This window comes from Globicephala melas, chromosome 14, assembly GCF_963455315.2.
Source record: "Globicephala melas chromosome 14, mGloMel1.2, whole genome shotgun sequence".
Taxonomy (NCBI): Eukaryota; Metazoa; Chordata; class Mammalia; order Artiodactyla; family Delphinidae; genus Globicephala; species Globicephala melas.
Window position 1 is genome coordinate 79422061 of NC_083327.1, and position 26874 is coordinate 79448934.

At 54.5% G+C, this 26874-nt stretch overlaps 2 protein-coding genes across 7 annotated transcripts in view; both read left to right on the forward strand.

Moving 5' to 3' along the window:
* Positions 1-26874, forward strand: part of SYNJ2 (synaptojanin 2) — a 100046-nt gene that overhangs the window by 46970 nt on the left and 26202 nt on the right. For 5 of the 6 annotated variants that reach the window (XM_030853052.2, XM_060283875.1, XM_060283877.1 and 2 more), the window contains exons 5-11: positions 7705-7788; positions 16149-16210; positions 18934-19030; positions 21618-21790; positions 23153-23234; positions 23965-24114; positions 24195-24360. In XM_030853052.2, coding sequence (XP_030708912.2) covers positions 7705-7788; positions 16149-16210; positions 18934-19030; positions 21618-21790; positions 23153-23234; positions 23965-24114; positions 24195-24360 — 814 coding nt within the window. The remainder of the gene's footprint in view (positions 1-7704; positions 7789-16148; positions 16211-18933; positions 19031-21617; positions 21791-23152; positions 23235-23964; positions 24115-24194; positions 24361-26874) is intronic. The other variant, XM_060283876.1, reaches the window with a different exon arrangement.
* On the forward strand, positions 2407-4422 carry LOC132593408 (involucrin-like). The gene is made up of 3 exons (XM_060283951.2): positions 2407-3098; positions 3249-3458; positions 3699-4422. The coding sequence occupies exons 1-3, from the start codon at positions 2407-2409 to the stop codon at positions 4420-4422; spliced, it is 1626 nt and encodes a 541-aa protein (XP_060139934.2).

Sequence of the window (26874 nt, forward strand, 5' to 3'; positions counted from 1 at the left end):
TGCTTTATTTATTATTATTATTATTTTTTTGCTAACAGGTGATTTTTTTGCGAACATGCTAACATGCGATGTTATCCTACACAGTAGGATAATACCACCGTGTAGACTAACTGATAGAATAAATCAAAGGATAGCCCATGAAAGGCACAGCTGTAGTATTGCCGTGGGTGTCAAGCTGCAAGCAGCCCGTGTTTATTTAGTGCTGATGGGACTTTGCATCCCCTCTTACGGCTGCAGCTGCGACAGGTGTTTCCTACCAGGGCTTTAGCCAGTTTAATTCAGCACAAATTTGAGCACTTGCCTTCCGTGTGTGAGCTGGACCTGCCTGGGCTTTCGGAGGGCACAGAGCGGGGAGGGTCCTCTTGGGGTCAGATGCTGAGTAGGGGGATGCCAGTCAGCAGCCTGAAGATGAGCAGAGGGGCAATTTCTTGCCTGTGACTTCAGCTCTCCTGGACATAGACGCGGCTGGTAAATAAACACCTGGTTAAAAATGACAGAGAAAACGCAGCCCCCAGATGGGGGCCTTCCTCACAGTGTTCCATCCCGGTCTTTATCCTTGTGTCATTAGTCTTTGCACCATTCAATTCATTCCACAGATCTTAATTACTTTTCAACTGCCACAGGCTGAGCGCTGTGCTGGGAAGTGGGGGCCAAAGATGCAAAGCATTTTTGGACGAATCAAAATACCAGAGACCCTGAACCTGGTAACTGAGCGGGATTTAGGAGGTTTCCGGGGGCAGCCCTGGAGCGAGCCCCTGCGGTTCAGCCTTCGCCTCGTTCCCCATCCCGCCCTCGGGCAGAGAGTACCTTGTTTAGTGCCCCTTAGATTTTTTTGGATTTCAACCAGTTTTTTAAAAATTGGGGTCCCATCTACTTGTCAAGCAAGTCATTGATAAAGCAACTGTCCTCCTTATCACTGTCTGTTCCTAAACGATAAGACGTTTTAACACTGAAAATGTAAGAAGACGTAGTGGTTTCCTGGAACTGCTGTAACGAGCACCGCAAATGGTGGGAGTGGGGGCAGTGCTGAAAAGGACTGAAATGTATTGTCTCCCAGTCCTGGAGGCCAGAGCCCGAGATCAGGGCGTGCGCACCGCCGCTCTCCTTCTGAAGCCTCTGGGGGAGGAGCCTTCCCACTGGCAGCTTCTGACGCCCCGGCGGTGGCAGCGTCACTCCCATCTGGCTCCAGCACCACGTGGCATCTTCTCCCTGCGTATGTGTGTTTCTCCCCTTTACATAAGGACACCAGGCATATTGGATTGAGGGCCCAGCCTACTCCAACCTGACCTTTCTTAACTAATTGCATCTGCAACGGCTCTTATCTCCAAGTAAGGTCACATTCCCAGGTGTTGGGGGTTAGGCTTTCAACATACTGTTGTTTTTTGCGGTACGCGGGCCCCTCACTGTTGTGGCCTCTCCCGTTGCGGAGCACAGGCTCCGGACACGCAGGCTCAGCGGCCATGGCTCACAGGCCCAGCCGCTCCACGGCATGTGGGATCTTCCCAGACCGGGGCACGAACCCGCGTCCCCTGCACCGGCAGGCGGACTTCCCGACCACTGTGCCACCAGGGAAACCCCTTCAACATATCTTTTTGAGGGGGGCCACAATTCAATCCAACACAAGGACATAACCTGACATTAACAGGTCAGGACTGTGCTTTCAATGCACCGCGTTTAGCTTTATGAACAATCTCCCTATTGTCCTTGCTCTTCTCGTTTTTCTACAGACTAGGGTTGGGCCTCTGCTCTGGTTGTTCTAAGTGTGCCTGGTGACTTGCGCTTGTCTCCTGCCTGCCCCGTGTATGTGCTCGGAGGCAGGGACCCTGTCCCCTCCAGCAGCGTGCGGCCGGCCCGCGAGGCCTTAGAGCCCGCAGCGCCCTGCCCCCTCCCCCCGCTCCTGCAGCCCACCCTGTTACTTAAATTGCCGGCACCTGCCTCCCTTCTTGGGCGCGGGGAGGGGTTTCTTGGCTCCTGTGAGCTTTGTGGGCTTCCGGGTTTGTGCTTTTCCTCCCTTTCTTCCTCCGCGCTGCTCTCGGGATGACGCCCTCGCCCCGACTTTGCTCCCAGGAGCAGCGGATGAGCTGACAGTCAGCCAGACATCACCAGCTGCTGTCCTGCCGGGACCCAGAGGCTGCAAGTGAGCCCCACGGTGATTTCGTTTTCACAGACACACATGGGGCAGGAGGTCGTGGGCTTGCACCCAAAGCAGTTCCTCGTGGGGCGCGTGCGTTTCAGTCTGCTCCCCAGGGACCCCGTGCTCTCCACCACGGGAGGGAGGAGCCGGACGAGTCACACCAGCAGGGCCCCCAAACAGCGTGACCGCCCTGGCGTGTGGAGGAGAAGGTGACCCCAGGGGAGGGGTCGTTTCCCAGAGCCGATACAGGGGTGTCCTCGTCGGCAACACAGATGCACGTCCTGAGCCCCTCAGCTGAGTCTGAGCGGGAGCCTGCCGGGTGGGGTCACAGCAGGGAGGAGACAGACCAGCTGGCCCTCGGGGGTGCCTCCCACGGTAAGTGGTCAGTGCTCAGCTGTGAGCCTCCTACCTGGAGAGAGAAGGAAAGACAGCAGAGCAAGGGAGGGCAGGGAGAGGCCTGTGTGCTAGCGGAGGACCCTGCAAGGTGGGGAGTCTTGGAGGAGGGCCCTGGGAGGTGGGGAGTCTTGGAGGAGGACGCTGGGAGGTGGGGAGTCTTGGAGGAGGACCCTGGGAGGTGGGGAGTCTTGGAGGAGGACCTTGGGAGGTGGGGAGTCTTGGAGGAGGACGCTGGGAGGTGGGGAGTCTTGGAGGAGGACCCTGGGAGGTGGGGAGTCTTGCAGGAGGACCCAGGGAGGTGGGGAGTCTTGCAGGAGGACGCTGGGAGGTGGGGAGTCTTGGAGGAGGACGCTAGGAGGTGGGGAGTCTTGGAGGAGAACCCTGGGAGGTGGGGAGTCTTGGAGGAGGACCCTGGGAGGTGGGGAGTCTTGGAGGAGGACCTTGGGAGGTGGGGAGTCTTGGAGGAGGACGCTGGGAGGTGGGGAGTCTTGCAGGAGGACCCTGGGAGGTGGGGAGTCTTGCAGGAGGACCCAGGGAGGTGGGGAGTCTTGCAGGAGGACGCTGGGAGGTGGGGAGTCTTGGAGGAGGACGCTAGGAGGTGGGGAGTCTTGGAGGAGAACCCTGGGAGGTGGGGAGTCTTGCAGGAGGACCCAGGGAGGTGGGGAGTCTTGGAGGAGGACGCTGGGAGGTGAGGAGTCTTGGACGAGGACGCTGGGAGGTGGGGAGTCTTGGAGGAGGACGCTGGGAGGTGGGGAGTCTTGCAGGAGGACCCAGGGAGGTGGGGAGTCTTGGAGGAGGACGCTGGGAGGTGGGGAGTCTTGCAGGAGGGCCCAGGGAGGTGGGGAGTCTTGCAGGAGGGCCCTGGGAGGTGGGGAGTCTTGCAGGAGGACGCTGGGAGGTGGGGAGTCTTGGAGGAGGACGCTAGGAGGTGGGGAGTCTTGCAGGAGGACCCAGGGAGGTGGGGAGTCTTGGAGGAGGACGCTGGGAGGTGAGGAGTCTTGGACGAGGACGCTGGGAGGTGGGGAGTCTTGGAGGAGGACGCTGGGAGGTGGGGAGTCTTGCAGGAGGACCCAGGGAGGTGGGGAGTCTTGGAGGAGGACGCTGGGAGGTGGGGAGTCTTGCAGGAGGGCCCAGGGAGGTGGGGAGTCTTGCAGGAGGGCCCTGGGAGGTGGGGAGTCTTGGAGGAGGACGCTGGGAGGTGGGGAGTCTTGGAGGAGGACCCTGGGAGGTGGGGAGTCTTGCAGGAGGACCCAGGGAGGTGGGGAGTCTTGGAGGAGGACCCAGGGAGGTGGGGAGTCTTGGAGGAGGACGCTGGGAGGTGGGGAGTCTTGCAGGAGGACGCTGGGAGGTGGGGAGTCTTGCAGGAGGACCCAGGGAGGTGGGGAGTCTTGGAGGAGGACGCTGGGAGGTGGGGAGTCTTGGAGGAGGACGCTGGGAGGTGGGGAGTCTTGGAGGAGGACGCTGGGAGGTGGGGAGTCTTGGAGGAGGACGCTGGGAGGTGGGGAGTCTTGGAGGAGGACCCAGGGAGGTGGGGAGTCTTGCAGGAGGACCCAGGGAGGTGGGGAGTCTTGGAGGAGGACTCTGGGAGGTGGGGAGTCTTGGAGGAGGACGCTGGGAGGTGGGGAGTCTTGCAGGAGGACCCAGGGAGGTGGGGAGTCTTGGAGGAGGACTCTGGGAGGTGGGGAGTCTTGGAGGAGGGCCCTGGGAGGTGGGGAGTCTTGGAGGAGGACGCTGGGAGCTGGGGAGTCTTGGAGGAGGACCCAGGGAGGTGGGGAGTCTTGGAGGAGGACTCTGGGAGGTGGGGAGTCTTGGAGGAGGACGGTGGGAGGTGGGGAGTCTTGGAGGAGGGCGCTGGGAGGTGGGGAGTCTTGGAGGAGGGCGCTAGGAGGTGAGGAGTCTTGGACGAGGACGCTGGGAGGTGGGGAGTCTTGGACGAGGACGCTGGGAGATGGGGAGTCTTGGATGAGGACGCTGGGAGGTGGGGAGTCTTGGATGAGGATGCTGGGAGGTGGAGAGTCTTGGAGGAGGACCCTGGGAGGTGGAGAACCACGGAGGAAGAGGAAGACACGAGGCGTCGCCTGCTTCGTGACCTGGCATTTAGAGAAATGGCAGGATCTGAAACCTCATGTCTGCACCTGAGGGTGCAGGCAGCAACTTGAGGACATTGGTACTGAGCCCGCGGCAGGAAGGAGCATTGGCTGGGGCAGCTTGGCCCCTCTTGTGTTGCCTGCAGGTCACCTCCAGCCTGTGCCCTCTGCTAAGGGACTGAGACCTCAGCCACTGGGGAGGGGAGGTCCTGTAGCAGAGGCGCGAGGGCGGCTGACGGGCTGCTTGCCTCTGTCATTCAGACCAGCGATGGCGCGAGACGGAGCAGGCTGGATCCCTGACGTGGAGACTAACTCTCAGGGAGCCAGAAAAGGGAGGTGTTTTCAAACCATCCACTCCTGCCTTGCTTTTATGTTTTTCCCTAAGAGAACAGTCTTTCTCCTCCAAGGCAGGCTGTGTATGTGTGCCCGTTTGTGGGTAGGGGGGTTTTGTGTGGGCGTGCAGGCATATGTGTGTTGTGTATTTGCTCGTGTGCACACACGTATATGTTGTGTGCACATTTGTGTTGTGTAGATGCATGTGTGCGCAGGTGTGGACGGCATCTTGGTCTCCCTGGGCGGAGTCTGCAGTCTTTTCGGCTCTGCTGGGAGTCCCACCTGGTGGGCTCGCTCTGCCGCCATGACTCGCGGCACAGAAAGTCCCCTCATTTACCCAAAGAAAACAAAAGATAACGATTTGGCTACTGAAGATAAGGCCCCTGGTTCATCAGGGAGGTTAGGATGACCGTGAGTGTCCTCCCGGGAATGCAGACCTGGAAGGAATTGGTTTGCAAACACCTCATCCTGGACCAGAAGTTCAGCAAAAAGCCTTGTGGAGAAAAGTGTCTCTCTCCAGTGGCGAGGCTTCCTGCTTTGTCCCTTTCTCGTTACGGTTGTTGGGCTGCTGCTCCCCCACTCTGTGAAAGGGGCGCGCTCGGTGCCAGGCCTGGCCTCGAGCCACACGCCGCGGTGGCTCCCCCTTCCTGAAGCCCCTCCTGCTCTGCGTTTCCCTCCCACCTCTGTCTGTCCCCTCCTAGATCCCCTCTCCTGCCCGCGGCCTGAACCCTGTTCCCATGTTCTGCGGGGCAGGAGGCTTTTCCGAGCTGAACGGGAAGGAGTGACCGCCCTGGGCCCCAGAACGCTCCCTCCTTTGCTTCACGGCACGTCACCCCTCTGTGATCAGGTGACGCTAACTCCGTTGAGAGAGGGAAACCGAGGCAGGAGGTGGTTAAGGAACAGAGCCTGGGTCACCCCGCTGGGCAGAGGGGAGTGGGACCCGGGTCGGCGGTGTCCCAGAGCTCACGTGCTGACCTGCGTTCACTCTCCATCCTGTCCCTCCCCCCCCAGGGCCCCCAAGTGCCCTCTGTTAAAACTGCCTCGGTGAGGTCAGGCCAGGTGTTGAAGCTCCCGCTAGTTTTAAAACCTGTGTTCTTTCGCCCAGAAAGGAAAGCACTTTAAATCCATCACTACTGTGTGATGATGGGGGTGGTCCTACCACCTCGGGAACAAAGAGGTGGGTGTTCCTGGTGATAGGGTGGGCACAGAACTAGAATATTTTCATGTGGGAGGAGGAATAGAGAAATCTGGAGGCATCTTTTCTTTCTGCCCCGGGGGTGGGGTCCGGAGTGCTGGGACCGCTTGTCGGTGTTTTTCTGAAGCCGGTTCTGTGTTAAGTTCCAGCTCGAGAGGGGCGTGGTCTAATGCCGGAAGTAGCGCTTTTAGCACGTATTAAGTAAAGTGAAGGGTAATCGTTCCTTAGCTTCCGTCAGGTCCCGGGCACTGTTATGAGTTGTCTTTACATAGGGATATTGGCTGAATTGGTGACTCTCAGCAATGTGGACACAGGCAGGGAGGCTGTATACCTTTAATCTCGCAGTAGCCTGTGCTCCCCGCAGTAGCTTACATAGCCGCCACTTTCTTCTGCTTTTGTCAGTGGAATAATGGAGCGTAACCAATTTGCTGGTGATCAGTATCTGAAAACAGACGAGTTCTTCACCCAGTACATTTTTTTCCTTTGGAGATTAAAGGATAGAGTTTCAGCTCAACATTATGACTCCCAGGCTCATGTAATTCCTGAAGTTCAGGGAACCTTCGGTCTAATATTCAGGTCCTCCACTGCAGAATTACTAATGCATGTGTGATCTGAGCGTGATCTAGCCGCATGGAAAGCTGCCCTGTAAGGGAGCAGGCCGCTAAGAAATGGAAAGGGCCAGTAGCATCGCCTGAGGCCAGCCCTGCCAGGCCAGGGTAGAGTTACTCAGATAAAGGGCAGCATCTGATAGCTGCCGCAGCCCTCACCCTCGTGATGCTGGGGACTGTACTTTTTGTCCCTTTAGACCTCCCTGGCACTAGAGCATCAGTAAGGGCCTGCAGACGGGTGAGGAGTTGGTACAGCCTGGAAGAACTGTGTGTGGGGTAGGAAGGAGATACATTCCTTAACTTGTAACGGATGGTCTGTGTCTGTGCAGGTGCTGTCACCCTGGAAGTTTGTGGAGGCTGTGTGTGTGTGTGTGTGTGTGTGTGTGTGTGTGTGTGTGTGGACTCCCTGACACGTTCAAGAACACAGTGGTGTAGGGCCAGGACCAACTGTGAGTTCAGGTCAAGTCTTGACTTGCATTGTCAAGTGCAGGACCGACTAGTGCAGCTAACTAGGGCTTTGGGCTGCAGCTGGTTCGTTTCCCCCAGTCCCTTCCCAGTCGCTGTCTGCTACTTCACCAGTTGACAGGGTGACAGTAGAGGGCTCCCAGGAAGGTCTTAGTTAAATCCCAGAGCCCATTTGCCTCTGTTCCTAAAATTGGTGGGGAGGGGACTGCTGGGCTTTTCGGGGAGGTCGCTCAGGTTGTGGGATTTCCATCCACCCACACCCTCCTCCTCGGAGGCTGGGGGGCAGCGGAGCAAGCCTGTGAGCGCCGGCCTGCGGGGCGGGGAGCCGCTCGGCCAGGCTGGGAGAGGGGCAGAGGGCGCTCAAGCCCGCCATCGCCCTTCGCTCTGGCTGGTGTCGGGTCTCAGGCAGCCGGATCCCGTTACCGGCCCCAGGACATTCGGTTTCATTGAAGAATACCTTTCCCTTTCTGTCTCCTTGTGGTGTAGATGATCTACATGGATGATGGAGTGTCGTCTTTTGTTCAGATCAGAGGCTCCGTTCCGCTGTTTTGGGAGCAGCCAGGGCTTCAGGTAGGTAATAAAAAGCCTGTCCGCGTGTGTCTCTTCTCTTCTAAACGGCTGTGAGTTGTTTCTTTTAGTCATATTTCTTTCATGGCAGTTTCTGGTCTTTTTCCCCAGCCCAGTTGGATTGAGCTGAGTTGTCACAGTGTGTGTGCACGTGTGTGTGAGCGTGCACGTGTGTGTGTGTGTGCGCATGTGTGTGGTGTCGTACGCAGAGACATACACGTTGTGTGATTTTCCGATCTCGAGCTCACTGATGACACTGGTGAGGTGAAAGGTCTTTGCAAGTAAGTGGACCACATCGTGTGATTGCAGTTACCTTCACTTAGACCCAAGTTCAGTGTGTTGAGAGCGTGGCCTAAGATGTCTTTTTTTTTTTTTTTGCGGTACGTGGGCCTCTCGCTGTTGTGGCCTCTCCCGTTGCGGAGCACAGGCTCTGGACGCGCAGGCTCAGCGGCCGTGGCTCACGGGCCCAGCCGCTCCGCGGCATGTGGGATCTTCCCGGACCGGGGCACGAACCTGCATCCCCTGCATCGGCAGACGGACTCTCAACCACTGCGCCACCAGGGAAGGCCCCCTAAGATGTCTTTAGAGAGTCGCGACTCTCCTGGAAAGCTTTGAAAGGTTTTGGGGGCCCCAGCGGCCGTGTGGCAGGTCTGGCGTTTGGAGGTGCTTGTTGTGGGACCGCGTGCCAACTGCGCGGAGCTTTCATGTGATTTCTAAAAATACTCCTTGCCGTCCCAACAGGGCACTGGCCGGTGCCAGAGGTATTTGGCCTTCTGTCTCCTGGGACGAGTTCAGGGTGTGGGTCCAAGAGCACGTCTGTCGTCAGTGGAGGGGCACACTGCTTTCCTACCTGGGAGGGTCACGGCCGAGGGGACCTGATTCCTCCACACCGATCCCGGTGTTCCCGCCTGGCTGGAGGGGACGTGGGTGCCCTCAGGAGACCCCTGTGCCCAAGCCTGCGTCGCCTTGGCTCTCCTTCCCGAGCGCTCTGTGTGACGGTGGCTGGGTCACCAGCCGGTGGCTAGAGAGGCCCAGGGCCACCTGCCAGGCTCTTGGAGTGTTTGACGCGCTGGGTCTCACCCGCCCTTGACTTGACCCAGCCTCAGCCGTGGGCACTTTGTCCTCATGCTGTCATCGTGCGGTTGGAAGCCGTGGAAAGGAACCTTGTCAGCCCTTAGGTGAGACGGGTGGATGAGTGTCTCAGTTCTGTGGGCAAAAGCTCAATTAACATTCATTGTTTCCACGAGAAAGGAACAGCTAAGACGTGTGCAGCAGCTGATGGCATTAAGTGGTGGCAGAAGGGTGCACCCCTGAGGATGGGTGGAGATCTCCTCTGGAGGCCATCCCAAGAGAGCTTTGTTTTTAAACAGCTCTACTGAGATGTAATTTGCATACCTAAACCTCACCCATATAAAGTGTACAATTCTATGGTTTTCAATGCATTCGCAGAGTTGTGTAACCATCACCATCATCTAATGTTAGAACACTTTCATCACCACTAAGAAAACCATGGGCCCATCAGTGGTCACCCCCCATTCCCTCCCCGAGGCCTGGGCAACTGTTCTACTTTCTGTCTCTATAATTTGCCTATTCGGGACATTCTCAAAGGGGATTTGAAACTTGATTTTCTTTAGATTTGGAGTTTTCCTTTGATTTGTAAGAAACCCCCAAACTGGGAGATGGTTATGATAGAGTATTAGAATTTGGGAAGGACCCTTTGAAATTCATCTGTTTTACCCTCACGCAGTTTGGGATGGCTCCATTATTATTATTATTAGCTAGTTTCTCCTTGCTTTGCACACCGTCTGTCTCTACAGGGTGTTCCAGGGGACGTGCCACACCAAGTCTGAATTCTCAGACCTTCAGGAACCTTCGTGGTCCCCCCTTTCTCCATTTCGTCTTCTCCAGGGCCTTCCTTTGGCCATTTCTGTCTTATTTCTAGGACTCTCCACACTCTGGTCTCCCTCTTCTAAAAACAAGACAAAACTTGTCAGTCCCCTCTTTAATTTTGGTCTCCAGCTTGACTCCTCTGGTGCTCCAGACACAGCCTGACCCTGCATGGGAACACCTGTCCCCCAGTCTGACTTGGGTCCGCATGCATGGACCTTGGGTGGCTTGCTTTTCTGTAGCTGTAGCATCTTTTAGACTCATAACACTTGTTAAGCCTCTTCCACAGCCTCCGTGGTTTCTTCAAAATAAGTTTCAAAAGGCTTTAGCGTTCATGAATCTTAAGGATTTGCTAACCTTTGGGTTTGATACCCGTGTTTATCCTCTAAATACAATCCCTCATCAAAGAGAGATGAGGTCATCTTCCTAGGGCACAGGAGGGCAACTTTCAGTCACCCTACCCGAACTATCAATAGCAAGCCTGATGAGCAGTCCTGGTTGTTTTTCTCTATTTTGAAAAATTCCCCCTCCTTCTTCACTTATGTTAGATGAAAAGTGCAAAGATTTGGGGGTAAATAGCTGCTTTTTAAGTTGCAGTGTTGCGCCTTCGCCCTTTTGCAGTTACCCCAAGGGAGTGGATGAGCCCCGCCGGGGTTGGGGCACGGAGGTGCTCAGAGAGGACCGTGGGATGATGATTTGTCTGCACGTTATCACGGGCGTAGTGCCTTCCTTACAAACTCCTGGATCCTGACTGCATTTCCAGCAACCATGTATCTTTAGCAGTTCATCTTTATCTTGTTAATAGGTTGTGCAGATGATAAATAGCCTTAGTTTACTCTTCTGTAAAATGGGATTGACGATAACAATCTCCTAGGGTTATGGAGAGGATTAAATATCATAGGATGTATTAGAATTTAGCTCAGTATCTAGAATCTAAAAAGTACTAAAAAAGGTGGCTGTTAATGGTATTAATAACGTAAGTTATAGCATGTAAGAGACAAAAAGCACAAGTTGGCATTTGCATCAGGAGAAGCACGGCTCTTTGCGTCCTGCAAGCGGAGTAGGAGTTTCCTGTGAAGGCCCCACGAGGACACCATGCGGTGTAGTGACAGTGTCCTCACGTTTTTGCATTCATGTGCGGCACAAGCACCAGTCCTGTAGGCTCTTCCACTTCCCAGGCCTCATACACACCCCGGGGAAGCCATTTATTCATCCCACAGACACTCATCAAGCACCTGGTACATGTAGGCACCTGACATCAGATGTCGCCCCCGACTTTGGGGTGGAGGTGACAGGACATAACCGTGTTGTACGACTAGAGCTGGGAGAGAGGAAGGCTGAGATCCCTGTGGCAGCTCTGGGGACGGACAGGCCACTCAGGCTGCAGGGGTGGGTGTCTGAACTGACCTGAGAGGGATTGGGTGGAATCACCCAGACCAGGAAGGCAGCCTGCAGAGGGAACCACAGATGCAGGTGTTGCAACCGCTGCGTCAGAGCACATCTGGGGACCTGTGCTGGCTGTGCTCCCTGCAGCCCGGGCATGGGGGACAGGGGTCCTGGTGAAAGGTGAGACTGGAGAGGCTGGTGAGGCCCAGATGAACATGGGTTTTGTATGTTACGCTAAGGAGTTTGACTTTTACCCCGGTGGTGCCCAAACTGCTGCACATTAGAATCACCTGGGCAGCTCATAAAATTCCTGGCACTCCGGGTGCCTGCCATCCCAGTTACATCAGCACGTCTGCAGGTGGGAGCAGGCATCAGTACTGTTTTGAAGACCCTTAGATGACTCCAGTGTGCAGAAGGCTTGGGAATCACTCAAGGTTATGCTGGTAAAACAGTTTTTTTGGGGCCAGGAGGGAGAAGTTTTGGTTTGTAGCATTTGCCCATTTCCGTGGTGTAAATACTCCCATCAGAGCTGATTTCAAGCCAACAGCTTGAACTCGGAGCTGGGAAGAGGTGTCTGTACCATGGCTTGTGAGCCGGGAGGAGCTGGCTCTGCGCGCTCTGGACGCTGCGCTAAAGGGTTCAGGGGGTGGGTGATGAGGCCTAAGTAAGCTTTGGAGTTTGGAGGAAGAAGATGGAAGGTAAGGACACCAGGTGGGACGCTGGCATGGATCCAGGTCAGAGATGCTGCTGGCTTTAACTAGGGGAGGCCATGGAGGGGGAGGGAGAGGTCCGGAGATGCCGTCTGTGGCCCTGGGACCCTCTCAAGTGCTCAGGGAGGCTCTGTGCGGACTCAGCCAGGCATTATTCTTCCAGCCACTCCCTCAGGCTCAGCCTGGAATCTTTGGGATTGAACCTCTGACTTTAGGGACCGGACAGGAGTGAGTGGCTGATGTCCACCTGGCCAGGGGAGGAGGGAGACTAAAAAAAGCAGCGCGGTCAGTTCCTGAGTGCCGGGGCCAGCAGCGGTTTCATTTCAGCCCCGCGTGAAGCTGCTCCCTGAGGCTCTGACAGACTGTGGCCTCAGGACTAGGTGACACCAGAGAGGAGAGATTCAGGTCAGTGTCGGGACGTGCGGCCTTAGGCAGCTGGACTAACGGGGTGTCGAGCTGATGGACGAATGACCTCCCGGAGAGTGTCCGAGGCCCCCCTTCTGCCCACGCCCCGTCCACTTAGGAGGCGGAGGGGACATGGCTGTGGGCAGGGTGCCCTGTGTGCGGGTGTAGACACAGACCCCCGGGCTGCTCTCGTCCCGCTGCCTTGTCCCCTCACAGGCATTCAAACCCCCAGCAAAAAGGGAACGACGACGATGATTAGGTGGAAACCAGCACCTCTCAGACTGTAGCATGGGGGGCGTGTGTGTGCAGATGTGAGCCACCTTGTGCAGGAGTCACCTGGGTACTTGTTAAAACACAGGTTCCTGGCCCCACCCCTGGAGACCTTCATTCAGTAGGTCTGAGGTGGGCCCTCACATCTGCATTTCTAACAAGCTCTCAGGGCACACTGATGCTGCCGGTCCGGGGACCACACTTTGAGAACCACTGGAGTCAGGGATCCTTTCTGCCCATTTACTGCCCTGGTCATTCACTGTGGGTGGTGCCCTTAGTGTCATCAGCAGTGACGTTGGACTGACTGCTGTGGGGATGGAAACACGCCTCCAAGGGTCCTTCCAGAGAGTCTGGGTGAGGGAGAAAGGGCCGAGGCATCCGAAGGGCCGTGCCCTGTCCCGGGGCTGGGCCGTGTCCTCTCCTGCTGTGGGCTGCTGCCTCCTGACTGGCCCCCAGCTTCCCCGAGTCCTGCAGATGCAGTCATGCAGACTCGTTAGAAACACTTACGTGTGTTTTGGGGTCTTTGCACAGCGACCCAGTTGGTGGGAGTCAGCCAGGGACGGGAATTCAGGGTCTCCCGTCCCTTTGCCATCTCCACAGCACCCAGTGCCGTGTGGACCCAGGTGTCAGGCTCACTAACTCAGGCCTGCATGGGTTATGCAGTTCGTAACGGGACTTAGGTAATTCTTATCTCAGGGGAAGTTTAGAGCCAGAGATGAAGCTTCTGCGCCCCGAACCATTTTCTGATTCTCTTACTTGCTCCCATGGGAGTGAGTCTGAAAACAGCCGTACCTTCTTCCTGAAGCCAGGGGGGATTTCTTGCGGTGACTGACAGGCAGACGTGGAGCAAGTGGCCCCCGGGGCTCAGGGTCCCCTCAGAGGGTGGCTGGAGGAGCGTGGACTCGCTTTCCGCCGGCACCTTCCTTGTAAGTTCAGAAGAAAGACGGGCTGACCTGCCTTGGGTGCAGGACATGACCGTCTTCTGGGAGCTCAGGGGCTGTGATGGTTTTGGGGGTTAAGTAACTGGCATTTCGTCAGCCAGGTGTCAATGGCCGTCAGGAAAGGAGGGCAGAATACACACAAGATGAAGGTGTTTGGGTTGAGCCTTTCTTAGGAGCACCCACAGTTAAGAGCAAGATGCCTCCTTTTCGATGCCTTAGTTTACTGGCTCATTTCCTTCGTGACCAACGTTTCTTAGGACCAGAAGGGACTACAGACTTTATTTGTAGAGTCATTTATGTGGACAGACCTAATCCCAGTAATTTCTAAATCTATTGCTGAGACACTAGTTTTCTAGATGGGTACTTTCCTCACGTATGGAGAGGGACAGAGGTATTATCTGCAATGTTAAGGGTCATAAAATAATGCTTCTCCCATGTTCAGTAATATCTACATCTGATGATATGGATGAATCCAAGGACACCACTTTACAACCTTCAATACCAAGCAAAACTGAGCAGTACCTTTGAAGAAACTTTTTATCTTGAAATGATTTCAGACCTACAGAAAAGTTGTAAGAACGGTGGAAAGGACCCTTACACATCATTACCCGGATTCACTCAATGTTAACATCTTGCCACACACACCTATGCTTTATTTATTTCTGAATCACTTGAGAGTAGGTTGCATACATCTGTTTAGTCTGTTTACTTGTTAATGTTTCAGGATGTTTTCCCAAGGAGCAAATATATTCTCTTACATCACCACAGGGTAGGTACACATTCAGGAAATTTAACGTGGACACAGGACTTTAATCAGATCTGCAGCCTATATTCCAGGTTTATCAATTTTCTCAGTAATTAGTGTCCATCGTGGCTCCTTTCCCCCTTCAGTCCAGGATCCAGGCCAGCATCACATCCTGCATTTAGTTCTCACATTTCCAGTCTCCTTTAATCTGGACCAGTTCCTCTGCCTTTCTGTCTTTCCTGAAGTTGATGTTTTTGGAGAATGTAGGTCTTCTTTTTCTGTAAATTGAATGTTCCTCATCTGGGAGTTTCCTGGTATTTCATTATGACCAGGCTCGGGGTACTGATCCCTGGCCAGAATGCCGATCGACCGTGTCCTTCTCAGAGGTCCTTCCCATCTGGAAGTCCCCAGTGTCCCTCTGCCCCTCATTAGTGATGTTAGTTTTGAAAACTTGGGCAAGGTGTTCTTCAGTTTCTCCACTTATGCTTAATATGTGTTGTTGTTTTTTTGCGGTACGCGGGCCTCTCACTGTTGTGGCCTCTCCCGTCGCGGAGCACAGGCTCCGGACGCGCAGGCCCAGCAGCCATGGCTCACGGGCCCAGCTGCTCCGCGGCACGTGGGATCTTCCCAGACCGGGGCACGAACCCGTGTCCCCTGCATCGGCAGGCGGACTCTCAGCCACTGCGCCACCAGGGAAGCCCAATATGATTTTTTTTTTTTTTTTTTTTTTTTGCGGTACGTGGGCCTCTCACCTCTGTGGCCTCTCCCGTTGCGGAGCACAGGCTCCGGACGCGCAGGCTCAGCGGCCATGGCTCACGGGCCCAGCCGCTCCGCGGCATGTGGGATCTTCCCAGACCGGGGCACGAACCCGTGTCCCCTGCATCGGCAGGCGGACTCTCAACCACTGCGCCACCAGGGAAGCCCAATATGTTTTACTTTTCAACTAACAAGTGATTTATGGAGACACTTTGAGACCATGCAAGTACCCTACTCCTCATCAAATTTTCCCCCAAGATTTATGGCCAATGGATGATTTTTGCTGAATAAGTTTTTACTATGATTGATATAAGATGATGATTTTCCACCATTCCCTCCATGTTTATCAGTTGGTATTTTCCGTAAGGAAGAACCCTCTCTTCTCCCTGTCCCACACGCGCCCCCCGGCTAGCCATCTACCCAGGTAGCCACCTACCCATGCACCTGCCCACCCATCCATCTGTCCATCCACTCATCCACCCATCCATCCAGCTCTCATCTGTATAGATTCATGGATTCCTATTTTATTCATCAGGTCATAATCCACTGCTGTCCTTACATTATTTATTTATTTTTTAACATCTTTATTGGAGTATAATTGCTTTACAATGGTGTGTTAGTTTCTGCTTTATAACAAAGTGAATCAGTTATACATATGTCCCCCTATCTCTTCCCTCTTGCGTCTCCGTCCCTCCCACCCTCCCTGTGTCCTTACATTATTCGATGTTCAGATTGTCCCAGATCTGTTCAGAGAGAGTCCCCTCAGGCAATAACAATAAGTAGTTTTAAGTTTGTTTTTTAAGCTTCCAGTGTTAAATAGGTAGTTCTAAACAATAAGGCAAGGTCGTTTGCAGGTAGTCATGACAGCTCAGATTTTAGGGGCAGTCAAGATCCCTGGAGTTGCAGAAGAGACTGGAAGCGGTTTCTTTCTCCCGGTTGGCTTAGCCTTACCTCTGCACCACAGAAGGGTTTGTGGATCTGATGTGGGCCTCATGGTCTTACCCTGAAGTTTGTCTTCTGTTTGTAGAAGAGCCCAGCCGGCGTGGTCCGTGCTGCAGTTAGGACGGGGCTGAAGCAGAGCCAGACGCAGGCTGCAGGACCTGCATTCAGGGCCCGGCCGTCCTGAGCTGTACATTGGCCATGGAGGGGCCGAGTGGCTCCTACGTGTGGCCTGGCTGGCAGCAAGAGGGCGAGTGGGAAGGCCATCGCGTACTGGGTTCGCAGGGCGGGAGGAGTCACCGGTGTCCTTTCTCTTTGATTTAGGTGGGTTCCCATCATCTGAGACTCAACAGAGGCCTGGAAGCCAACGCCCCTGCTTTCGACAGGTAGGGTCCTCCGGCCGCATCCGGAGTCTGTTGTCTTTCCTTCCATCAGACAGTAGTACAGGAGCCAGGGTGCCATGGGAAATGGGAGACCCCAAATCTGGAATCTGAATCTGCTTTTTACTTTGGTTCTTTATACAAAAAGGCAGCTTACAAAATGGAATGTTTACTTGCTTTCAGTTTTCCGTGAAGGTTCATTCATAAATGCTCAGGTAACACTTTGCAATTATTTTATCTTATCAGTTCCTTCTGCATTGAAGCTTTATCCATTTGTCCTGGTTAATAAGGGATCATCTAAACTATAGGATATTTCTAAGCTGGTTTGTTTGTGTTTTTAAGGTAACATATTCCCAGGCTTTAAAAAGTCACAGTGTGGAAAGGTATAAAGGAAGACGTAGAAGTACCCTAACTCTCAATTCCCACTGTTAGTTAGTTTTCTATATATAGTTCTAGAAAAGATTCTGACTTATACATAGTTCTTTTTTGTTTTTGTTTTTTTTTTTTTGCTTCATTGGGTCTTCGTTGCTGCGCGTGGGCTTTCTCTAGTTGCGGCGAGCGGGGGCTACTCTTCATTGCGGTGCACGGGCTTCTCATTGCGGGGGCTTCTCTTGTTGCAGAACACAGGCTCAAGGCGCACGGGCTTCAGTAGTTGTGGCGTGTGGGCTCAGTAGTTGTGGCTCGCAGGCTCAGTAGTCGTGACGCACGGGCTTAGTCACTCCGCGGTATGTGCGATCTTCCCGGACCAGGGCTCGAACCCGTGTCCCCTGCATTGGCAGGCAGATTCTTAACCAATGCGCCACTAGGAAAGTCCCCATAGTTCATTTTTTAAAACACAAATTGGATCATTACACACCTACTGTTTTACAACTCGCTTAAGAAAAGCCATCGCTAACCTGAACTCTTGGTAATTTGTACTTGAAATAGTTAATAGCTTTTTAAAATATTTGTTTTTTTACTCTAAATGTTAATTTTAAAATAATCTTAATGGGTGTAAAATACTTGTCAAAGTAATTTTTTTTTAAATTTACTTTATTATTTATTTACTTTTGGATGCGTTGGGTCTTCATTGCCGCGCACGGCTTTCTCTTGTTGAGGCGAGTGGGGGCTGCTCTTCGTGCGGTCCGCGGGCTTCCCATTGCGGGGGCTTCTCTTGCTGCAGAGCATGGGCTCTAGGTGTGCGGGCTTCAGTAGTTGTGGCTTGTGGGCTCTAGAGCGCAGGCTCAGTAGTTGTGGCGCGTGGGCTTAGTTGCTCCGCAGCATGTGGGATCTTCCCGGACCAGGGCTCGAACCCGTGTCCCCTGCATTGGCAGGCGGATTCTTAACCACTGCACCACCAGGGAAGTCCTCAAAGTAATTTTTTAAAATGTTAGAATCATTCTAGCCGAAGCTTCATTTGGACTTTAAACTTGCTTGCAGCCTTCTTATTTACCTTAAGATTGGTGACACCAGCCCCCCTCATTAGCATGTTACACACAGGGCACACTCAGCGCTGAGCAGCTCAGACTCCCCACCTGAGCAGGGCCTGCTCTGTCTGCACCTGTCAGACCTCAGGCCAGGATGCACCTTCTCTGGGGAGGCGGAACCAAAAGAGCCCAGAGGGGCCAGGCCACACACGTTGTTTCTTCTGGCACCTTCCCCCGGGGCTTCCACATAGCATGGCTCCAGGGGCCGTGCACAGCCTACCGGCTGTGAGGAGGCCCTGATCTCCCAGATTTGACCCAGCCCTGCATCCTCCCCCTGGGAGGGACTGCAGACAGGGCAGGGCTGCCAGGAGCATGGCCCTGGGAGAATGCTTCTTCATGGGGGCGGAGCTTGTCTCCAGCTGTCTGCAAAGGGACATAAACTGCCCACTTCAGGATCCACATTCCTCTGCGCAGTGCTGTCCCTCCGAGTTAGTAAGAGAGTCCCTTTTTCTCTTATTGGGCTAAAAATGGTTCTTTTGTGATAATTAACTTTAAAAAATTCCATTTATGAGACAAACATGTTACTGTAGAAATTTGGAAAGTACAAAAAATGTTTAAAAGAAGGAAAGAACTTAAAATCACATGAAATTCTACCACTTCTAACATTGTGGTGTGTTATTTTTTTCTCGTGTTAGATGTTAAGATTGCAGTATTAAATTAATTTTACATTTGCTTTTTGCATTGTGTATTTCCCCTTTTTAAAAAAACTACATTTGAATATTTCTAACAGTATTAAAATTATAAAGTTACTTTTCAAAAGCTGCTGGTAAAAGACAACTATTAGAGTCTCTCCCTGCTATTTCAACGTATGTATTTAAAAATAGTCTCTGGTATACAGAGAATTTTCCTAAAGACCGAAATTTCATTCTACCTTCTGGTTGAGGTTAAACATCATGAAATGCAGCACTTAGATGAAAAACTTGATGAGGTTGATGCCTCTCCTCCCAGTTTTTCTAGTTCTGAGAAGGTACCAAGTGAAGTGGGTTAACTTCAGAGATACGCACGTCACATTTCTGAGGCCCTGTTAATGAAAGGCCAGGTTAGCTGTTCTGGGTTTAATGGAGGACTTTACAGAAAGTCCAGCGTATCCTCCACCTGATACCACGTGTGTTTAGAAGTTTGATGTGCTGTGTACTCCTGGCCAGTGCCTTTCGTGGGAACAGCTCATCCAGGACCTCCAGTGCCTGGCAGGCCCCCTCAGGGCGGGGCCGTCAGCGTGTGTCGCGGGGACATGGCATCATGCGTGGCCCTGCTCTGTTGCAGGCACATGGTGCTTCTCAAGGAGCAATATGGGAAGCAAGTGGTCGTGAACCTGCTGGGGAGCAGAGGCGGAGAGGAGGTGCTCAGCAGAGCCTTCAAGGTACCTGGCTTCCCCGCCTGGGAGGGCAGGGCATGAGGGAGCCGAGGGGCCCCTGCTCAGGGTGGGCTTCCATGGGGACGGGGGACCACAGCCCTGCTTTCCCCACGTTGGAGGAGGCTTTTTCCATCAGAGCTTCCGCATCAGGTGATTTGGGCTACTGACATGCAGTTTAATTTTTGTGAAGCAATGGTTGGGAGAATTTGCTCAGAATGAAAACAGAGCATCTCCCATCTCCAGCTGCACTTCCTCCACTGCTCCCCCCTGGGGCATCGACCACTCAGGACGGCCGGGCCTTTCCCTGGCTCTCTTGGACGGACACACACACGCGTGAACGCACACATGCATGCACGTGCACACGTACATTTGGGCTTCACCCCACACATCCCTGACCTGCTCGGGGAGCCAGAGTTCCCTCTTCCCTTGTTGGTCTGGCCCAGCTGCTGGCCAGCACCTTGCGGCACGTTCACACAGACACCCGCAGGGCACTTGTGCCTACGTGGCTCTTCAGAGCCCCTGCTCGCTTTAAAGCAAGCAACCCTAGATAATTTCCTCCGGTGAACATGGAGCCTTCAAGTCATCCATCCTTGTGTGGGCTGCCCCTGAGAGCTGCTTCCTGTGTCCAGCTTTCCGTGGGCTCCCCGCGGCTTCCGGCACACGTTCAAGGGAGATGCGTGGAGAAACCCTGGGCGGGGAGGGAGCCGTGAGCAAAAGGCTCCGCCCACCTCGCCTGCATCTCTCCGTTCCCAGTGCTCCCACGTGTATTTGGTCTACTGTAGGCCAAGCTGCAGAATGAGCTGTGGGCTGTGGGCCTCCACAGTCCTTTCCCAGCAGCCCATGTTCCCTGCTGAATGGGAAAAAAAACCCTGTGGTTGTTCAGAGCTCAAGGAAGCCCCTTATGGAAAGAGTTTGAAGTCACACCTCACTTCACGGAAAGAGTGTTCCCTGTGGTCCTGGCCCCTGGCCAGTAGAAGCTGAATCCAGCTGGGTGCTTATTTCCCTCTGTTTAGGGAAGCCATGTGCTTGGAGCTGAGACTTGCTGGTGGCCAGTTTCACTTGGCCAGACCTGCTTTTCCTGTTTGGTTTGTTGCTATTGGCAACAAGCTCGCAAAGCATCTCCACTGCCACCCATATTGGCAGCCGTGTGGGCAGTTTATTTTAAGGAAGAAGAAGGGGGAAAAAAACCCTCAAGAATTTTTCCCCTTTATGCCTTGATGTTGGGGAGAAGGTGTCCTCAGCACGCCCCCATCAGCTGGTGGGCCCCTGCGCTGGAAAGGCAGGAGGTGACTGCAGGCCTCTGGCCCAGCAGGGGAGACCAGACCCCTGGGCAGGTAGGAGGTAAGAGGTGGACCTTACCTGGAGAGACCTGGGTCGAGATGACTGCAGGCCTCTGGCCCAGCAGGGGAGACCAGACCCCTGGGCAGGTAGGAGGTAAGAGGTGGACCTTACCTGGAGAGACCTGGGTCATGGTCCCAACTGGGGTATCACATAGAAGGCGCTCCCTCAGCCTGTCAGCTCTGCCACGCTGAGGGCCACGCACAGGCAGCCGGCCTGTGACCCGTGGTTATCAGGCCACAGGGGGCCAGGCACTTGCTCCAGATCGTGAAGCCACCGAGTGTGAATGCTTCAGCCTGGCCGACTGCTTCCCAGCAAGACCTTCTTGATGCCGGCAGCGGAGCGTTGACTTGCGTTCTAGGGCAGGAGGGACGGGCGCTCAGAGTCCTCGGGACCAGATGGCCTGAAGCCCTTCTAGTCCTTCAGAGTCACTCGTCTCTGGCTGGGCAAATGCTGGACAAGGCTGACCTGAAGCCGCACAGGAGGGTGTGGTTGGCAGCCCGAGGCTGGGTGCCCTGGGAAGGCAGTGGTTCATCCTCTGCCCCGGGGCTGCCTGGTGAGGGTGCTGAGGAGTTGCTGGCTGGGGCTCCTGGTGTGGAAGGCAGACCTCGGCCAGGGCACCATGCCTGCCAGGCACCCACCGGCCGTGCTTCCTCATGTCTGGCTCCGCCTTCAGTCCAGCTCACGTGCTGGCCCCGGGCCCGAGTGGGCCCTGAGCCCCTGTCTCCCCCACCCTGGAGTTTCACTGGGCTGCGCCTCCCCTCACTGGGCGGCCTGGAGGACTTGCCGAGGGACCTGGCCGCCTCTGAGCACACCCTTCCGGAGTCTTGCCTTGTCAGGGCGGGACTGGTTACCAGGGCAACAGGAGCTGGATTATGAGCTCCGCAGCCTGCTGTGCTGCCCTGTACCTGGTGTGCCTGTGGCACTCGGGTGCCTGCAGAACAGAGCAGTCCTTCCCCGTGGGCGTCCTCCAGAGAGCCCTCTGGGAGGTGATGTTGGTGCAGGGCCCTGGGCTGCCCTGGGGAGCCACACCCACTCTGGCTGTCTTTTGTCCAAGGTGGACCTTGTGCCCTTCAGGCAAGATGCTCTTTGTGGTTTTGGCCCCAGGGCCTTTGTTCTGTGCTGCCCTTTCCGGGTCGGGGCTGGTAAACCACAGGGTCCACCGTAAGCCTTCAAGCTAAGCCCTGCACCGTGTCGAGTGACACAGTTGGCCGCTCAGATGCCCTGCCACCCTCTCCCTTCCGTCCCCTTTCAGAAGCTGCTCTGGGCTTCTTGCCACGCTGGCGACACGCCTATGATCAACTTTGACTTCCATCAGTTTGCCAAAGGCGGGAAGCTAGAGAAATTGGAGAACCTGCTGAGGCCACAGTTGAAGCTGCACTGGGATGACTTTGATGTGTTTGCCAGGGGCAAGAATGTAAGTCCACGGTGAGTCTCACGTGCATCTTGTCGTCCCGCCGGGTGAGCTGCCGAGTGGCAGGGGCTCTGCCGGGAGTGCGCCCTCCCTCGCCGCTCCTACACTTGCAGTTTCTGGGGCCGCGGGCTCGGTGATATCGGGCACCTTGGATTCTGGCCTTCTCCTTTCCCTTCCCACAATCGGAGATGCTTGTGAATTTTATGAGCAGATGATAAATCATGGTTTTCTGGCAAAATGGACTGATGGCGGGGACCGGGTTAAACGGTGGAGCCGTGGTGACCATATAACTTATCATCTGAACTGTGATGAAAATTAGCAAGAGTGAAGCGGGGGCAGCTGGCATAAACCCATTGCCTAAGGGAACTGGGATGTGGATTCCCTGCTCAGAGTGGAGGAGAAGGAAGTCCAGTTTCCACGATTCCATATTTGCAGATTTGCCCACTTGCTGAAGTTTATTTGTGACCCCAAACTCCTGGAGCGTTTCACGGTCACTCACCAAACCTGCTCAGAACAGTGAGAAAGTCGAGGCGCCTGCCGTGCACGTTCCCGGCTGAGGTGGGGCCGGGCCCCGCTCGGCCTTCTTGTTTCAACTCCCCTGCAAACAGGTGTTCCCGTACTGTCTGCAGGGTGCCACGTCTTCGCTATTTTGTGCATCTTGTCGGAGATTTCACTGTTTAAAATGCCCCCCCAGGCGTGGTGCTAAGTGCTGTCCAGGGTCCTAAGCCCAGGAAGGGTGTGACGTGCCTCAGGGAGAGAGTACGTGTGTTCGTTCAGGCACGAGTTACAGCGCTGATGGCCAAGACTTGACTGTGGATGAATCAACAATATATATTAAATTAGGTGTCTTTAAACAGAGACACACATAAAACAAGGTTATGTACGGATTAGTCGATGAAAATACGCGAGTAGAGGCTCACGGGAACATAGCCCCCCAGGAGCAGTGGCTCCGCGGCTGCTGCTTTGCTGACAGTTCAGTTCGCTAACGGTTCACGCAACTTTCTAGAACGTAACTAGGGTGACAACGAGATTTGACTGTCTTTGCGACGGCCCTGGTGTGCAGGCTGCCGAGAGCGCGCTCTGGACTCGGCCACCCCTCCAGCAGTGCTGGGACCCACCGCGCCGCGTACCGTTGGGGAGCCCCCGCTGGGGTTTCCGTGGGAAAGACAAACAGCTTAGGATCCACCGGGCTGAGTAATCTGGTGGCTTTGGGCTGCCCGGGTGGGCTCTAGTTGGCAGGCGGCCTCCCAGGGAGGAGGTGAGGGGTTCTTTCTCAGGACGAGGCTCCTTGGGGGCCTGCAGTCAGATGGGCCGTTGTGCCACGGGCAGTGCTCCTTCCAGCAGAACTTGTAACTTGTGTGTGTTGTTTCCCAAAGTTTTCAGAAAGGCACTTTGCGGATGAACTGTCTCGACTGCCTGGACCGAACCAACACGGTGCAGAGCTTCATCGCCCTCGAGGTCTGTCTCTCGGGCCGTCTGTGTCCTGTCCTGTGCCTTCAGGGGGATGGGCTGGGCTCAGCACCCTTGTCGGCAAGATGAGGGAGGCCTCACTGGGCTGACGTTCCCACTGTGGGGAGGGGACAGTGACGTGTCCGGCATCTAGAGAGAGGTCTCCCTGGGTAGCTGGCTTGCCGATGCCGTGAGATGCCTTTGGCCTATCACAGGCACACTTTCACACACTCTTTGGAATGCACCCCGGACATGGTGGCCCAAAGGTGCTACCATGGCCCAAAGGAGAAACGGTAGCCGTGGGTAGTGATTATTGTGAACGTTCCCTTAGAGGAAGGCAGGGTGAGACCGCCTGAGATGAGGCTGGGTTTGAAGCCTGGGAGGGAGTTTGAAGCCTGTGGTCTGCTGCCTGGGTGGCCTGTCCTGGCTGACCGCTGGGAGGAGGAGTGGGGTCCGCGCCGCCTGCCGTCCATCCCTTGCTGTCCTGTTTTGCGGGTAGTATGGGGGAGGGAGGGGGAGGGTGTCAGAGGAGGGCTGGGTGAAGTATAGGTAAAGTTGGGTGAGCCGTAGAAGCCCCATTCTCTGCTGCGAGGGTGCCCTGTCCTCTGGGGGCACAGAGTCACCCACAGCAACCCTCTGAGTAGGAACTCATGGGGATGGTGCCTGGTGGTGTCCCCTGGGCCTCTGCGGGGCAGCTTCCGGGTGAGAAGTTAGTGACCACTGTCCGCTCCTCTCCCAGGTCCTCCACCTGCAGCTTGAGAGCCTAGGGCTGAATTCAAAGCCCATTGCCGACCGCTTCGTGGAGTCCTTCAAAGCCATGTGGTCTCTGAACGGGCACAGCCTGAGCAAGATGTTCACGGGCAGCCGGGCCCTGGAAGGGAAGGCCAAGGTAAGGGCAGGCCGCGGGGGCGGGGGGCGGGTGGTGCCCGTGTGGGCCCCTCTCACGGCCTGTCGTCCGGCCCGTGGCAGGTGGGGAAGCTGAAGGACGGGGCCCGGTCTGTGTCTCGCACAATCCAGTCCAACTTCTTCGACGGGGTGAAGCAGGAGGCCATCAAGCTGCTGCTGGTCGGGGACGTCTACACTGAAGAGTCTGCGGACAAAGGAAGGATGCTGCTGGACAACCAGGCCCTGCTGGGTGAGGGGCTCCCGCTCTGCCTGGGGAGATCCAGAGGGCGATGGTTGGGGGGTGCTAGCCAGCCTTCCCACCCCTCACGTCATCCCAGATGGTGGGTGGCAGGCGCCTCCCTGAGCTGCGGGGCAGCGGGAGGGAGCTTCTGTGCTCAGATCTGATCCTTGACTGTTCTCAGAGTGTCCATGTCTTTGAACGTTAACCCATCCAGGAATCTTTCTCAGCTTGAATGCGTTCTTGGTCCCATTGCCAACCCTCATTTAAGGAGTCTTCCATGAGGGTGGCCTGCTGTTTCTATTACGGCTCCAGCGTGATCAGTCTCATGGTCTGACCAGCTGATCTAAGCAAATGCCGCTGTGTTTCGTATTTTAGGAGATGCTCAGCTGGGTGCAGCCCCACGAGGAGGCAGAGGAGAGGCTCAGGAAAAAACAAAGTTAATACACTCACAGGTCCTAGAAATGCCACTCGGGACCACATGGCAGACGCCAGGGTGGTCAGGAGGCAGAAGGGCACTTAGGCCACAGCCTTGATTGGGGTTTCCATAGGGAAGGCCGGGCAAGGTGTAGGCATGGCTAGTTGGAGTAACCGTGGGGGCTTTGGGCTAGGGATGGGCTCTAGTTGGACGGGACTTGGTCCTAGGATGATTAAGGCAGAGGAACGTCCCCTCCGGGGTATGCGGCCAGAAGGAGGAGGTACGGCTCTGGGTGGCTTGTTTGCGTGTAGCAGGCTCTGGCTGGGTCTGAGAGTTGGCTTAGCCCCGGGAGGGGCAGTCTCTCCCCAGCCAGCAGGTCAGACACCACAATATACAGAAGATAAAAACGTGTCCCCAGGGCTTCGCTGGTGGCGCAGTGGTTGAGAGTCCGCCTGCCGGTGCAGGGGACGCGGGTTCGTGCCCCGGTCCAGGAAGATCCCACGTGCCGCGGAGCGGCTGGGCCCGTGAGCCATGGCCGCTGAGCCTGCACGTCCGGAGCCTGTGCTCCGCAACGGGAGAGGCCACAACAGTGAGAGGCCCGCGTACCTCAAAAAAACAAACAAAAAACAAACAAACAAAAAACTGTGTCCACAATACCAGCTGTCACTGTGGTTCCCGGTGCTTTCTGGACTCACGTGAGAGCTCACTCTTCTACTTTCTTAATTTGCACCATTTCCAAACCGAGAGGCGGGGAGAAGTGGAGAAGGGTCCACTGGGGTCAGAGTCGATGTCTTTGAGTGTTAACTCATCCAGGAATCTTTCTCAGCTTGAAAGGGTTCTTGTTCCCATTGCCAGGTATCATTTGTGGGGAGTCTTCCATGAGGGTGGCCTCCTGTTTCTGTTCTGGCCCCAGAACCCTGTAGAACTCTCCCAGGGATGAGGACACCTTCCACTCTCAGGGGCAGGACTGTCATGATTCCCTCAATAGCTAGAGGTTTCCTTTTTTCTTTCTTCTTTACTTGAGATATATTTGATATATAGCATTACATTAGTTTCAGGTATACAACACAATGATTTGATATTTGTATATGTTTCAAAATCATTAGCACAGTAAGTCTAGTTAACATCATCACCACACACAGTTACAGTTTTTTCTCTTGTGATGAGAACTTTTAAGAATGATTCTCTTAGCGCCTTTCAAATATACAACGCGGTATTGTTAACTGTAGTCACCACGCTGTACCTTTTATTCCCAGGACTTGTTTAACAGGAAGTTTCTACCTTTTGACCACCTTCACCCACCTCGCCACACCCACACCCCAACCTCTGACAACTGTTCTCTGTATCTATGAGTTCATTGTGTGTGTGTGTGTGTGTGTGTGTGTGTGTGTGTAAGATTCCACATGTAAGTGAGCTAGAGGTTTCTTTGGGGAAATTTTAGTGGCATCTTATCCCGTAGAGCCTGTAAACATTACAGGGCTCATGGAAAAGAAGGGGAGACCCGGCATTTTTCCTTAGAAAAATGTATAACTCTTGGTTTAGAAATTTTTGGTGTTTTTGAAAAATTAGTTTGCCCGTGCTTAAAATGACTTCACACCCCTTTTCTACTTTTTTTATTTTTTATTATTTTATTGGGGGAACTCCTGTTTGGCTTCTGGTAGCCCAGGTGACATTTGTGTCAGCCCTGGAGACAAGGCCAGCTCAATAAATGTGGAAAGAAGCTCTGAGTAGGACAGTGAGTCTTGTTTCATAGCAAAGTAAATGTGATAGATATTTGGGCTAAGCCCCTAGTTTAAAAAATGGACTGTATTTCGGCCATCTAAGAGGATGGACTTGGCTCAGAGTAATGATTTTTTAAAGGCTTAAGTCTAAGGTAAAACAAAACATTTCAGGCATGCGGATTGGTAGGTGGAAAATGCAAAGATGGGTGTCAGACCCTTAAAGTTCCGTGTGTGTATATTTAATATGGAAAGTTGCAGTGTCCCCTTGATGAAATTCCCACGGGATCGTGCGTGCCCGCCGAGGATGAGATTCCCTGTGATCTGACGTCGCAGCCTCTGTGGCTGTGTTGGGGGAAGGGTGCGGAGGGGACATTATGGCAGAAGTGC

Coding starts and splice junctions, on each gene's coding strand:
- LOC132593408 (XM_060283951.2), top strand. CDS start 2,407: ATGCACGTCCTGAGCCCCTCAGCTGAGTCTGAGCGGGAGCCTGCCGGG. Junction 3,099..3,248: donor TTGCAGGAGGACGCTGGGAG/GTGGGGAGTCTT, acceptor GGACGCTGGGAG/GTGGGGAGTCTTGGAGGAGG. Junction 3,459..3,698: donor TTGGAGGAGGACGCTAGGAG/GTGGGGAGTCTT, acceptor GGGCCCTGGGAG/GTGGGGAGTCTTGGAGGAGG.